This window comes from Castanea sativa, chromosome 1 (genome assembly GCF_040712315.1).
Source record: "Castanea sativa cultivar Marrone di Chiusa Pesio chromosome 1, ASM4071231v1".
NCBI lineage: Eukaryota > Viridiplantae > Streptophyta > Magnoliopsida > Fagales > Fagaceae > Castanea > Castanea sativa.
The window spans coordinates 50,484,677-50,499,133 of NC_134013.1; the positions used below are offsets into that span (position 1 = coordinate 50,484,677).

Consider the following 14,457-nt stretch of genomic DNA (forward strand, 5'->3'; position numbering starts at 1 on the left):
CCAGTCCGGCTCAAACAATCAGAGGAACAATTCGTCTCGCCGGCATTGGGAACAATCAATGTTATCTTCGCGCACTGGTAGACCCGGTCGGGTCCCACTAGGGTAATGGCGGTTTCCCATTCTCAAAGCCGAGGATGCAAAGCGGGCCGAAGAGGTTGAAGGGCACTTTGACCGTCTTAGGATTCTCCGACGAGGATAAGGTAGGGACTATCCAGCCCCATGACGATGCCCTTGTAGTTACGCTTAGGATAGGGAATTATGATGTGAGGAGGGTGATGATAGATCAGGGCAGCGGTGCAGATATCATGTACCCTGATCTATTTAAGGGGTTAAGGTTGAAGTTGGAAGATCTTACTCCTTATGATTCGCCGCTTATAAGCTTTGAGGGGAGAGCCGTTGTGCCGAAGGGACAGATCCGTTTGCCCGTTCAATCCGGCTCAGAAACGGTTGAGGTGGATTTCATTGTGGTTGACGCGTACTCTCCATATACAGCCATCCTCGCCAGGCCTTGGCTGCACGCGCTTGGAGCCATCTCCTCTACCTTACATGTTAAAGTTAAATTCCCCTCGGGGGAATGTGTTGAGGAAATCCTCGGCAGCCAATCGGTAGCCAGGCAGTGCATATCGACGGCAGTACTGCATCAGACAGAAGTCGAGTCTTCGGCTTTAATCACCAAAGACTTATAGCAGTTAACAGCTCCTGGTTCATCTGGGATGGTGACAGGAGAGGAGACCCATTGTGAGGAGTTAGAGAAGTTTCCAGTAGCTGATAATCCAGAGAGGTTCTTCCAGGTTGGCATACTTTTGCCACACCAAGAGAAGATCGAATTGTTAGAATTTCTGAAGGACAATATTGATGTTTTTGCGTGGGATCCTTACGAAGCTCCAGGCGTCGATCCGAGCTTCATTTGTCATCATTTAAATGTCAACCCAGCTATTGTTCCGAGAAGGCAGCCACCTCGGCGCTCTTCCAGAGAACATTTCGAGGCTGTGAAGGAAGAGGTGCTTAAACTCAAGAGGGCTGAGGCTATCAAAGAAGTTTTCTACCCCGAGTGGTTGGCCCATACAGTCGTTGTTAAAAAGAAGAATGGAACGTGGAGGGTATGTGTGGACTTTACTGATCTGAACAAGGCCTGTCCCAAAGATTCGTTCCCAATGCCGCGTATTGATCAACTGGTGGATGCCACTGTCGGACATCCTCGGATGAGTTTTTTGGACGCTTTCCAAGGTTACCACCAGATTCCCTTGGCATGGGAGGACCAAGAGAAGACTGCTTTTATTACTCCAACCGGGAACTATCATTATAAAGTTATGCCATTTAGTTTGAAAAATGCTGGGGCTACTTACCAAAGAATGATGACCAGGATGTTCGAACAGCAGTTGGGGAAGACTATTGAGGTGTATGTAGACGATATGGTGGTAAAGAGCAAAACGATACATTCACACGTGAGAGACCTGGCTGACACCTTTCAGGTGTTAAGAAAGCACAAGCTGCGCCTTAATGCCTCAAAATGCTCTTTCGGCGTTGGGTCTGGAAATTTTTTGGGGTACATGATCACTTATAGAGGCATAGAGGTAAACCCAGCACAGGTGAAGGCTATTCAGGACTTGCAGCCTCCTCGCAACCCAAAGGATGATCAGAAATTGACCAGGATGATTGCCGCATTGAATAGGTTTATCTCTCGGTCAGCTGACCGATGTCGTCCCTTCTTCCAATTGTTGAATAAGTGGAAAGGGTTTCAATGGACCGAGGACTGCGTGTTAGCTTTCCAACAGCTTAAACAATATCTTTCTCGGCCACCCATTTTGTCTTGCCCCGAGGCGGATGAGGTCTTGTTTGCTTATCTGGCAGTGGCCGTACACGCGGTCAGCCTAGTCCTTATCAGGAATGAAAGTGGGGTGCAAAGACCGGTCTATTACGTTAGCAAGTCTTTGAATGAGGCCGAGGTGCGCTACTTGCTCTTGGAGAAAGCGCTTCTGGCCATAGTTCATGCCACGCGGAAGCTCCCTCATTATTTTCAGTCTCATACTGTGGTGGTTCTGACCCAATTGCCTCTCAAGGCAGTGTTACGCAGCGCCGACTACACTGGTAGGGTAGCAAAGTGGGGAACCATTTTAGGAGCTTTTGACGTTAAATACAAACCTCGCACCTCGGTAAAGGGTCAGGTCCTCGCTGACTTGGTGGCAGAGTTTACTAAACCATTGGCAGAAGAGACTCTAAAAGAAGCACGCATGGATGGAAAATCAGTTGGTGTGATCATGGCCGCAGGGCCTTCGCCTTGGAAAATGTATGTGGATGGGGCAGCTAATCAGAGAGGGTCTGGTGTGGGACTTGTTCTGATATCCTCGGAGGGAATTATCTTTGAAAAATCTCTAAGGTTATCATTCTCGGCCACTAATAATGAAGCCGAATACGAAGCAGTTCTGGTAGGCATGAACATGTTACATAAGATGGGTGGAAAGGAAGTCCATGCGTTCTCGGACTCTCAGTTAGTGGTCGGCCAGGTCATGGGGACCATGGAGGCCAGGGATACAAGAATGCAAGAATATCTGGCCCAAGTCAAGCGTCAGCAAGCAGAGTTTGACTCCTTTGTCTTAGCTCACATCCCTAGGAGTGGGAACACTCATGCCGATTCCTTGGCTACGTTAGCAACGTCCTCGGCTCAGGACTTGCCCAGGATTATCCTTGTGGAGGATCTGCTGGAGCCAACTCTTATCCCCGCCAGGGCGGCTCGCGTCCATCTAATAAGGTTTAGACCTAGTTGGATGGACCCAGTCGTATCTTTTCTTAAGAACGACATCCTCCCTGAGGACAAGTCTGAAGCAGAGAAGGTGCGTCGGAAGGCGCCACGTTTTTGGCTATCCGAGGATCAGAAGCTGTATAAACGATCATTTTCAGGACCGTACTTGTTGTGTGTGCACCCTGAATCAACGGAAGCATTACTGGAGGAACTACATGAGGGAATTTGTGGGAGCCACACTGGGGGAAGGTCCTTAGCCCATAGAGCTCTAACTCAAGGTTATTGGTGGCCCAACATGCAGAGAGAGGCCCAGGACTATGCCAGAAAATGTGATCAATGCCAAAGGTTCGCCCCTAATATTCATCAACCTGGTGGGGTTCTTAACCCTCTCTCCAGTTCTTGGCCTTTTGTGCAATGGGGATTGGACATAGTGGGGCCATTTCCGAGAGCAGCAGGAAATAAAATATGGCTTCTTGTGGGAACAGACTATTTCACCAAATGGGTTGAGGCCGAGCCCTTAGCAAATATCAGGGATATTGATTCCAAGAAGTTTGTCTGGAAAAATATTATCACTAGATTCGGTATACCACACACACTTATCTCCGACAATGGCGTTCAATTTGACAGCAAGGCCTTGAGGCAATATTGTGGTGACATGGGTATCATAAACAGATACTCCACCCCAGCTTATCCTCAGGGAAATGGGCAAGCCGAGGCCGTTAACAAAGTCATAGTCAGTGGGCTTAAGAAAAGGTTGGACGATGCGAAAGGCAGATGGGTAGAAGAGCTCCCTCATGTTCTATGGACGTATCAGACCACACCGCGCAGGTCCACGGGAGAAACGCCATTCTCTATGACTTATGGAGCCGAGGCGGTGATACCTCTGGAATCTGGTTTTCCCACCCTAAAGACGAGCTCATTTAGCCCGGAGAATAACAATGGACTCTTGGAGAAAGGTCTTAATTTACTCGAGGAACAACGCGAGGCAACTATGGTCCAAATGGCTTATTATCAACAGAAGCTAAAACGAGGATATGATGCCCACGTGAAGCTAAGGCCACTTGCACCTGGTGATCTTGTGCTAAGAAAAGTTGTGGGCACCTCTAAGAACCCAACTTGGGGTAAACTAGGACCCAACTGGGAAGGCCCCTATCGCATTGTTTCAGTAGCAGGCATAGGGTCATATCGGCTAGCTAACCTAGATGAAAGAATTGTACCACGCCCATGGAATGTAAATAATCTTAGAAGGTATTATTATTAATAAAATGTGCTTTTGTCAGTTAACATTTCAAAGTTATGAGTACCTCTGACGCATGCAGTTACTACTTTTAAGAATCAAACAGAAACTTGGTTAAGTGTCGTCCTCGGACCACAAACCTTGTGGAAATTGATATCTTGTCACTTGTTAAACAGAACCTTAGTTATGCCGGGTCCTCGAACCTCCAACTTTGGGAAAATTAACATTTGAAGTTACAATCCTTAAGAATCAAACAGAAACTTGGTTAAGTGTCGTCCTCGGACCACAAACCTTGTGGAAATTGATATCTTGTCACTTGTTAAACAGAACCTTAGTTATGCCGGGTCCTCGGACCTCCTACTTTGGGAAAATTAACATTTGAGGCTACTGTTCTTAAGAATCAAACAGAAACTTGGTTAAGTGTCGTCCTCGGACCACAAACCTTGTGGAAATTGATATCTTGTCATTTGTTAAACAGAACCTTAGTTATGCCGGGTCCTCGGACCTCCTACTTTGGGGAAATTAACATTTGAGGCTACTGTTCTTAAGAATCAAACAGAAACTTGGTTAAGTGTAGTCTTCGGACCACAAACCTTGTGGAAATTGATGTCTTGTCATTTGTTAAACAGAACCTTAGTTATGCCGGGTCCTCGGACCTCCTACTTTGGGGAAATTAACATTTGAGGCTATTGTTCTTAAGAATCAAACAGAAACTTGGTTAAGTGTAGTCCTCGGACCACAAACCTTGTGGAAATTGATGTCTTGTCATTTGTTAAACAGAACCTTAGTTATGCCGGTCCCTGACCTCCTACTTTGGGGAAATTAACATTTGAGGCTATTGTTCTTAAGAATCAAACAGAAACTTGGTTAAGTGTAGTCCTCAGACCACAAACCTTGTGGAAATTGATGTCTTGTCATTTGTTAAACAGAACCTTAGTTATGCTGGGTCCTCGGACCTCCTACTTTGGGAAAATTGACATTTAAACTTATTGATCTTAAGAATCAAATAGGAAATTGGTTAAGTCTTGTCCTCGGGCCACAAACTTGATTAAAGTTAATTTCTTATTGCGCCTGAAAATTAGTGCCTTACTGGTTATTAACTCGGATCTTAAGTTCTATATCTTTAAGCGTTAAGCAAATTTATATAAGGAATGGTCCTCGGATCTTTCATCCTACTCAAAACAATACCACACATTATAAGGGTTTAATCGTTATATGAGGTCTTCTCTTTTTTAACCAAGGCATGGTTTAAAATATCTCAACCATGTCATCTGCTGTTAAGTTTTTAATACTAAAACATGCGCATGACTGCGTGGAGGTTATGATTGTGCAATCCTTGGAATTAGATTTGTTTACTCTGACTCTTCTTTTTTTTTATCTATGTACTAATGGGAAACTTTTGCAACAAGTACAAAAAGAATAAAGTAAAAACAGATACAACACGAAGAAAAATTAAATGAAATTGTTCTTCATTAATCATTCAAATATACGTTACATATTTAATTCAAATATGGAAAAAGAGAAGTCCTAAGCTAGGTCCTAAGCTTTTGGAGGGGGGTCTTGCTGAGAAGTGCTGGTGGCCTCGGTCTTTCTCAACTCCAGCTCAAAGGGAGACAGCACTTGCTTTCCTTTGTCTGCTGCCTTTGTTGGAGGGACGTTGGACTCCACATTCTGGCTCAGGTCCTTCTCGGCATCCCTGTCTCCTTCCTTTTCTTTATTGGAACCCGAAGGTTCTGTAGGATCTGGAATTAGCTTTGGGACCATGGGAGGAAGAGCAGGAAGAGTTGTTTCAGGGGTAGGAGTAGCAGCAGGAGCCTCTTCAATCTCCTGTATCTCCAGGGGAAGCCAAATATTCTCGGACTTCCTCAGATCCGAGGATAGAGGAACTCCTGCTACATTCAGAGCTTCCCCGGACCTTTTGACAAGACTCCGAGGCACAAGGCCGCAAAGGCTTCTCGCTCTGCCGCTCTCGATGACCGCTACCCCTTCCTCATAACTCGCCCGGCAGCGGCTTCTAGAGAACGATGGAATGCGCCGGCTTCCTCCTTCATTCGCGCAAGTTCCTTCTCCAAATCCGAGCGCTCCCTTTGGACTTGGGAGAGCTCGTCATCTTTTTCACGAAGAAGCTTGCGCTGCCCTTCTATCTGGGTCTTCATGGTCTTCAGGTTCACCTCGGCCCTATGTTTCTCTCTCTTTAGCTCAACCACCTCCGAGGTAAGCTTCTCATTTTCAGCAAGGGCTGTGCCCAAGGACTTCTCAGTCTCCAGCCTGATTTCAAGCTCAGTTCTGGCCTTCTTCCGAGTGTCTTCTATAAATTTCTCGGCTACGAAGACTTCCTGAATGGGCTGCAATAAAGTGCGAGGAAGTCAGATATAGCAAGACACTTATGAATAATCTGATATTGTTAAAAGTGGAATCTTCCTAAAAGGGTTAAACTTACCAGCGCTAAATCCCTTTTTAAAGAGAGGAATAGTTGTGGCTGGCTCATTTTTTCCAAGGTTTCCATGTCCTTGGGCACAGGAAGGGCGCTCCAACACTTCGGCCAAGTGGTGGGCATGGCCTTGCTGGGCCGCCCTGATACTGGACTGGCAGGAGATAGGTGCGCCGTCCAGTCTTAGATCAGGGGACCAGGTGGCCGGTGGTCGACGCACTTCTGCCACGTTCCTGATCTCCCCGCTTTCAACTGAGCGGGCCCTGCCTTTGCCTTTATCCAGCTTCTGCTGCTGAACGGGTGGCGGTTGTTGTCGCGATTTCTTTGGTTCCTTGCTGCCTGTCTCCTCGACCTCCCCCTTTCTTTTCTTTTTGGGATCCTCGGCTGGAAGTTTTGGCTCAGCTGGAGGAGGGGGAGGTGGCAAAGGTGAAAGAACTTGGGACCCCCCCGTCTTTCTCTCAGCAACCTTCGTAGCTCTCGTGGTTAGGAGACCCTTCATCCTGTCCATGTTTTCCTCGGATTCGTCCTCTGGTTGGGCAACGACTAACCCTGCAATCCCAAAGGCCTCAGTGGCTTCCTCTTCCTCGTCAGAAAGTACAATGAACTGGTTCCCTCGAGGTCTTTCGGTGTCTTCAAGTTGGAACTGTTCTATCTCCTCGTCTAGTGTGTTTGAAGAAGACACTTGCTCCTCTGGGACAATAGTTTCCTGGGAGTGTGTAGCTAGAGGGACCGCAGCGATCGGTTGTAAATAGAGTATGGTGTCAGGGCTGTCAGGGAGGTCGCGATCGTCCAGGAAGCGAGGTCTGGCTACGTTGATCTTCCTACGCCGCCGGTCACCTGCAATAATGGCGTTCTCTATTGCCTGGAAGTCCGAGGATACGGGGTCGTACCCTAGAATCAAGTGAGCAGCTCTGAGTTGTAGGTCCTCGCTGACAAACACCTCGGAGCGCAGTACCCGGTTTAGATTTGCGACGTTGCAGTGGCTCAAGCGTGGGCGCACGTGTTGCTTATCTGCGAAGAAAGACGTCAAAGCAAACGAACCTGGTCAGATTCACACAATGTATAATAAACTTAAATAGATATGAATACATGTGAATACGCATTTTTGTGAGTGTTAGAGGAAGTTATGCGGTGGGGAGTTTAATCCTAAGGTGTCGCACCTGGATCTCCCCACTCAACTGGGCAGTGGAGGCCGTCGTGCCAGTTCCCAGAGACGATCAGGTAGTCGTCCTTCATGCCTTTGTTGGATTTGAGCAGACAGGAGATTAGCCTAACGACACTGGAGCGAGATTTAATGTAGTAACCTAAATTGGTAAGTTTATGGGACTCGTACAGAAAAACGACATCGTGCCAGGTGAGGTTTAGACCCATTTGCTCGTTTAGAGCATCAACGCTACCCAAAACTCTAAAAACATTTGGGAGGCACTGATCGGGACACAACCGGTGGTTGCGAAGGTACTCCCTAGTTACAGGCTTCATTAGGAGGGTCATCCCACCCTTTACAAAGGCTACCATTGGGATGATAACCTCTCCCTCCTTTCTAGAGCCGGCCACGGCTTCCGCCGGGCAATATTTTAAACCTACATCGCCGGGAATGTGATACTTGGCTCTGAAGCCTTCCATTCCAGCGGCGGTATCAACTAGACATTTAAATCTTCCCATCAGAGAGGGGCGAAAGACTAAACTCTAAAAGGGAAAAAGTCTACAAGTATAGCCGAGGACAAGATTCGAGGAGAAAAGGTTAAGAAAAGGAGAATAAAAAACTTACGAATCTCAAGTTGTGCAGAGTTCCACGGTTTTCTACGGGTAAAGTATGTTTACTGATGTTTTGATGGGATTAGTCCCTGATGAATTAAATGAAGGCGCAGGTTCCTGAAGCGTCATGGTGTGCGGAAAGCGGCCTCGAAATTATATTTGTCGTGCCCAATTTTTCGTGAAATAACGGGGACCGTTGGATGCACATCTCACCGTTGAACGTGGGGGACAAGGTGTAATTCATAATAATAAATGCGCGCATTTCTGAAAATAAAACCGCCAAGCGTCACCCTCCGGAACGCGAAACGGTTTTCACACGTGTGGTTATTTGCAGAAAGTGTGGAGGAGGTGTTCGTTGGATCAAAACCCTATTTTTCTTCTCGGATGATGAAAAATAGAGTTTTGAAGGGCTATTGTGGGGAGTAAAAGGGCCCAAATGGGCATATGGGCCTTTGGGCTGTAACATGGAGGGCCGACCTGCTCTAGGGTTAAACTCTATGAGTCCGCCCATACGCCGAGGATACAGCCGAGGACGAGATTCTCCTCGGAAAGGCCCTAGAGAATTCAAAGTTTCATTATGAAGGTCAAAGCACAACTCTGGAGAGACCAGTGGTTAAAAGGGGACATCCTGAATCTTCTAGATGCACCAGTATTAAAGAAAATATCAAGAATAAAGGCTACCACCTCCGCATTAAAGGCTCTGCACCTACCTCCCTGGCCGCATTAATGGGGAGGTGACCCCTGAACAGTGAGGTGGAAACTTCTAGTCACTGTTTAAAAAGTATTAGAAAAGGAAGTATAAAAGGGGGGTAAAGGCCAAAGAAATGGGGGATCGGAAAACTAAGAAAGAAATTAAGAACTTGTAATTTTGAAGGAAGAAAGAGAAATAATAAAGAAATAGTCCTCGGCTTGAGTCCGAGGAAACCCATTTGTCATTATCGTTCTTTATTTACTTGTGTTTGCTTATAAAAGCCTGTTATCAAGATCCCAGCGTTTCTAACATAGGTTTAAAACCCACACTCTACAAATTTTATTGTTTAAGGCTCATTGGGCCTGAGCCCGTGATTGTCTTTGGGTCCAGGTGCAATTGTGCACTTACAACAGTATTTTACATATTTTCAATTTCCTTCACAAATTGAATTTTAAGAACAGTTTTCGTTTTTTGTCTATTTTGGATTGCCAAACAAGTTTTTTAATCTCAAAAATAGAAATTTTTTTTTGAAAATAAAAAATAAGGGAAAAAATAATTAGCAAACATACCCTAAATAGATTTAATAAGTATTTTTGTCTTCTTGTCCATTTTTTATTTTAACTTTAAATTTAACAAAACTATTTTTTTTATTAAAAAAACACATTTAGCATAAAACTTACCTAAAAATTATATATTTTGATAATAATTCGAAAAATAAGTTGTGGAAATATAAATTTAAAAAAAAAAACCATCTCTTAATTACATTGTTATTTCCACAAGGTTATGCAACAATTCTATTGTCTATAAAATATTTTATAGAAAATATTTTAAGCATTTTACCATGCTTATAAAATTTTATATGTCAACCCAAAATTAAATACCTAAAATATTTTATATTTGAAAACATTGTTATCTTCTCAAAAAAAAAAAAAAAAAAAACATTTTAGAAAACAAACGGAGCGAAATTTCGCTACCAAAAATGTCATTTGCCGTGCCCGTGACCGTGGGGCGCAACTGAAAGCTTTCAGTTTCAGCGTTCACCTCAATCTCTGTCCGGAAGCTATGCATCTCTTCGTAGATGCAACCAAGAATCACTACAATCACCATCACAGCTCTCCACAATCACATGCTCCAATTCCTCTCCACCTTCCACTCTCACAGGCCTCACATCAAACAGGTTCGTTCTCTCTTCTCACTCTTCTCCACCAACCGCCACTTCTCCACCACCAGCACCAGCACCAGCACCAGCACCAGCACCAGCACCAGCACCAGCACCACCGCCACTTCTGACCCACCTTCAAAATCATCACCAACAACCCAAAATAATAATACCCACTTAGATTTTTCTTCTATAAACTTCACTGGCTTTGCACAGTCTGTCATTCTCAAGTGTTCCCATTTGTTGGATAAGAACAAAGGCAACGACTTTTCTCATGCCGCTCTGAAGGACCTCCTTTTAGATTTATCTGATATAGTGCCCGATACTGTTCGTAAATTTTTGAGGGTCTCGGTGTTGAAACCCGAAAATGTGCTTGAAATATTACTGGGTTTTCAGTATGAGAGTGGGAAAGTTGGGATTAAAGCTAGAAAGGTTGAGTCTTTGTGGGAAATTTTCAAGTGGGCTAATGAACAGGATAATGGTTTTAAGCATCTCCCTCGGTCGTGTGAAGTCATGGCCTTGTTGCTTGTCCATGTGGAGATGCTTAGGGAAGCTGAATTCTTGCTTTGTAAAATTGAAAGTCAAGGAATTTCACTGGATAGTCATGAAATTTTCGGTAATTTGATTGAAGCTTATGTTGGTGAGGGTGAATTAGAGAGAGCTATTATTGTGTATGATCGAATGAGGGGGCAAGGCTTAGTGCCATCCATGATGTGTTGTTGTGTTCTTCTTAATCTTTTGGTTCGAAAGAAGAAAATTCAATTGGCTTATCGAGTTTGTTGGGATATGTTGGAGATGAATGTTAATTTGAGTGATGCAGAGAAAGCTAAGTTTGAAAGTGTAATTAGACTACTTTGTAGGGATGGAAAGATTCAAGAAGGAAGAAATCTTGTCAAGAAAGCTGTAGTTTCTGGTTTGGAGCCTAGTAGCCTAGTTATTAATGAAATTGCTCGTGGGTACTGTGAGAAGAAGGACTTTGAGGATCTGCTGAGTTTCTTTGCTGAGATGAAGTGTGCCCCAACTGTTATTGCTGGTAATAAGGTTATACATTGTCTATGTAGCAATTCTGGCACAGAAAGTGCGGAGTTGTTTTTGCGAGAATTGGAAGATTTGGGTTTCAATCCTGATGAAATAACCTTTGGAATTTTGATTGGTTGGAGTTGTCGTGAAGGGAAACTGAAAAATGCCTTCGTCTATATGTCAGAAATGTTGACTAAATCACTGAAACCTAACATATGTTCCTATAATGCTCTTGTCAGTGGGTTTTTTAAGGAAGGCATATGGAAGCATGTCCAGGACATCCTTGATGAAATGGTAGATCAGGGGACGCCACCTAATGCATCAACTTTCAGAATACTATTAGCAGGATTTTGTGAAGGTAGACAATTTTATGAAGTGAAAAAGATAGTTCGCAAGATGGCTAGCCATGGTTTTATTCAGCTCTCTTCATTGGAGGATCCACTTTCCAAAGCATTTATTGTCTTGGGGTTCAATCCATCAACTGTGAGGTTGAAAAGGGACAATGATGCAGGATTTTCTAAAACAGAGTTTCTCGATAATCTTGGGAATGGTCTCTACTTAGATACTGACCTTGATGAGTATGATAAAACAGTTTCCAGGGTTCTTGAAGATTCCATGATACCGGATTTTAACTCACTAGTAATGGAGCAATGCAGTCATGGAAATTTCAGAGCTGCATTGGAACTGTTAAATGAAATGATTCGATGGGGACAAGAAATATCTTTGCCTGTTTTCTCAGTGTTAGTTAAAGGGCTTTGTTCATCCCGTTCCCATATCAAGACAGTCACTAAGCTGTTGGAGAAAATGCCAGAGTTGGCTAATCAGCTTGACCAGGAAACTCTCAATTTGCTTGTCAAAGCATACAGCAAGAAAGGATTGACAGACGGTGGGAGGCTAATATTGGACGGGATGCACCAACGGCATTTGATTGTCAAGAATGAGGCCTACACTGCTCTAATAATGAGTTTATGTAAGAAAGGGAACTTGAAGGACCTTCATGGTTGCTGGGAAATTGCTCAAAGAAACAAATGGTTACCGGGATTGGAAGATTGTAAAGCTCTTGTGGGGTGTCTTTGCCAGCGAGAAATGCTTGTGGAAGCATTACAGCTTCTTGAATGTATGCTAGTTGATAACCATCACTTAGGGTTCGATATTTTCTCTGCATTCCTTGAAACGCTTTGCATTAGAGGTTTTACAGGAGTTGCCCATTTATTGTTGGATGAAATTCTAAAGTATGGTTGCATCTTGGATCACACAGCTTTTGGCCATGTTGTAAGAGGGTTGTGTAAGGAGAAAAAGTTTTCAGTGGTCTTTACGATATTGGACCATATGCTGGGTGAAAATTTGGCTCCATCCTGGGATATTTCTGTAATATTAATTCCCGAGCTGTGCAGGGCTGGCAGATATGAGAAAGCCATTGCCTTAAAAGAGATTGGTTTAAGAGAGCAATCGTCATATTCATTTCCTTTACATTGTGCACTAATGAAAGGGTTTTGTATGACAGGCAACATTCAAGAAGTATCCACTCTATTCCAGGATATGTTTTTGAAGGGGCTACTCCCAGATGCAGGAATTTATAACATGCTGGTACAAGGGCATTGTCAAGTGAAAAACATGAGGAAAGTTGAGGAGCTCCTTAGTATTATTATAAGAAAAAATTTAGGCCTCTCAATCTCAAGTTACCGTAATTTGGTGCACTTGATGTTTTTGGAGGGTAGGGTCCTTCGTGCATTGAGTCTGAAGGAGCTTATGCTTGGACAAAGCAAGTCAAATGACCTCATCATCTACAACGTTTTGATATTCTCTCTTTTTGCAACAGGGAACGGTTCACTTGTAAATAAAATACTAGATGAATTGCAAGAGAAGGAATTGCAAGCCAATGAAGTCACTTATAATTTTCTCGTGTATGGATTTTCTCAGTGTAAAGATGTATCGAGTACTGTGCACTGGCTGTCTTTAATGATTTCTAAGAAAATTAGGCCTAGTAATCGGAGCTTGCGAGCAGTAATTAGCAACTTGTGTAATGTTGGTGAGCTAGGAAAAGCCTTGCAGTTGAGTCAAGAAATGGAATCAAGAGGTTGGGTTCATGGTTCAAGCATCCAAAATGCAATTGTTGGGGGCCTTCTTTCCCATGGTAAGCTTCAAGAAGCAGAAGATCTGTTGGACAGGATGGTAGAGAAATGCCTAATTCCTGATAATATTAATTATGACAATCTAATTAAGTGCTTTTGTCAGTATGGGAGACTGAACAAAGCTGTTGATCTTATGAACACGATGCAGAAGAAAGGAAATGTTCCGAATTCTGCTAGTTATGATTCAGTAATTCAAGGTTTTTGTACCCAGAATACATTGGATGAAGCAATGGATTTTTATACTGAGATGTTGTGTAGGAATCTTAAGCAGAGCATTAAAACTTCAGGCATGCTCATCCATGCCTTCTGCCAAAATGGTCGAACTGCAGAAGCTGAAGATTTTCTAATTTCTATGCTTCAGGTTGGTGAAACTCCGACAAGGGAGATGTATTGCACTGTAATTAATAGGTATCGCTTAGAAGACAATCTCAAGAAGGCATCAGAGCTCATGCAAGTGATGCAACAAAGGGGTTATGAGCCAGACTTTGAGACACACTGGTCTCTTATAAGCAATTTAAGCAATTTCAGTGACAAGGACAATTGTGACAGCAACCAGGGCTTTCTGTCAAGGCTTCTTTCTGTAAGTGGATTTACTGGGAAAAGGGGTTCCAACACAAAGGGGTAATTCAGCAAACATGAAACTGGGATTTTTAGTGCTGTTCACTTATTTTTTATGTTGTAAGTTGGTTGTGCTTACAAACCTCATACTAGTCTAAATTTTAAGATTGCATTCAGTGGTGCCGGTACTTGGATGTTTTCTGAGGCTATTGCAAAGTAGGTGATCAAGTTCGACAGTCTTAATTGAAAGCTTGAACTTATATTCAGAAATGTTAAACGTCAATTTTCATTTTTCCATTCCATGTTATGGCAAGAATGATCAGTTATCTTGTCAATTGGCTGAGTTTTTTCTGAGGTCGTCAGCTTTGGTGAGACCCCAAAATCTAGACTCATAAAATAGTGCAGTATAGTTTTGAAACCTTCCTACAGCCAGTTGGCATGGAACAGTGGATTATACTAATTCTTCATGTGGTCAGTGTTCAGGTTTTGCTGCAAAATGTTTTAATTTGTCATTGGTGATGATGCTATTGCCAAAAAGAAAATCATGTGATGTAGCTGCAAATGCATCATAATCATTGCAAACTATGATTAGTGACTTCTTTTCTTCTAAGCAAAACAGTGGGTTGTCAGAATGTCCATTTTGATTCGAATGCTTTTTTCTTCTTCGATCGTGTGGGCATTATTGATATTGGTTTGTCTCTTTGTAAAATTAGCTGCATCCATGTGTACTGTAA

General features: G+C 43.4%; 1 protein-coding gene across 1 annotated transcript; it reads left to right on the top strand.

Moving 5' to 3' along the window:
* Nucleotides 1–9,859: 9,859 nt before the first annotated feature.
* On the top strand, nt 9,860–14,183 carry LOC142643238 (pentatricopeptide repeat-containing protein At5g15280, mitochondrial). Its single transcript, XM_075817776.1, has one exon. It carries the CDS (start codon nt 9,933–9,935, stop codon nt 13,788–13,790), a length of 3,858 nt encoding a protein of 1,285 aa, XP_075673891.1. The 5' UTR covers nt 9,860–9,932; the 3' UTR covers nt 13,791–14,183.
* Nucleotides 14,184–14,457: the final 274 nt, after the last annotated feature.

Coding starts and splice junctions, on each gene's coding strand:
- LOC142643238 (XM_075817776.1), top strand. CDS start 9,933: ATGCAACCAAGAATCACTACAATCACCATCACAGCTCTCCACAATCAC.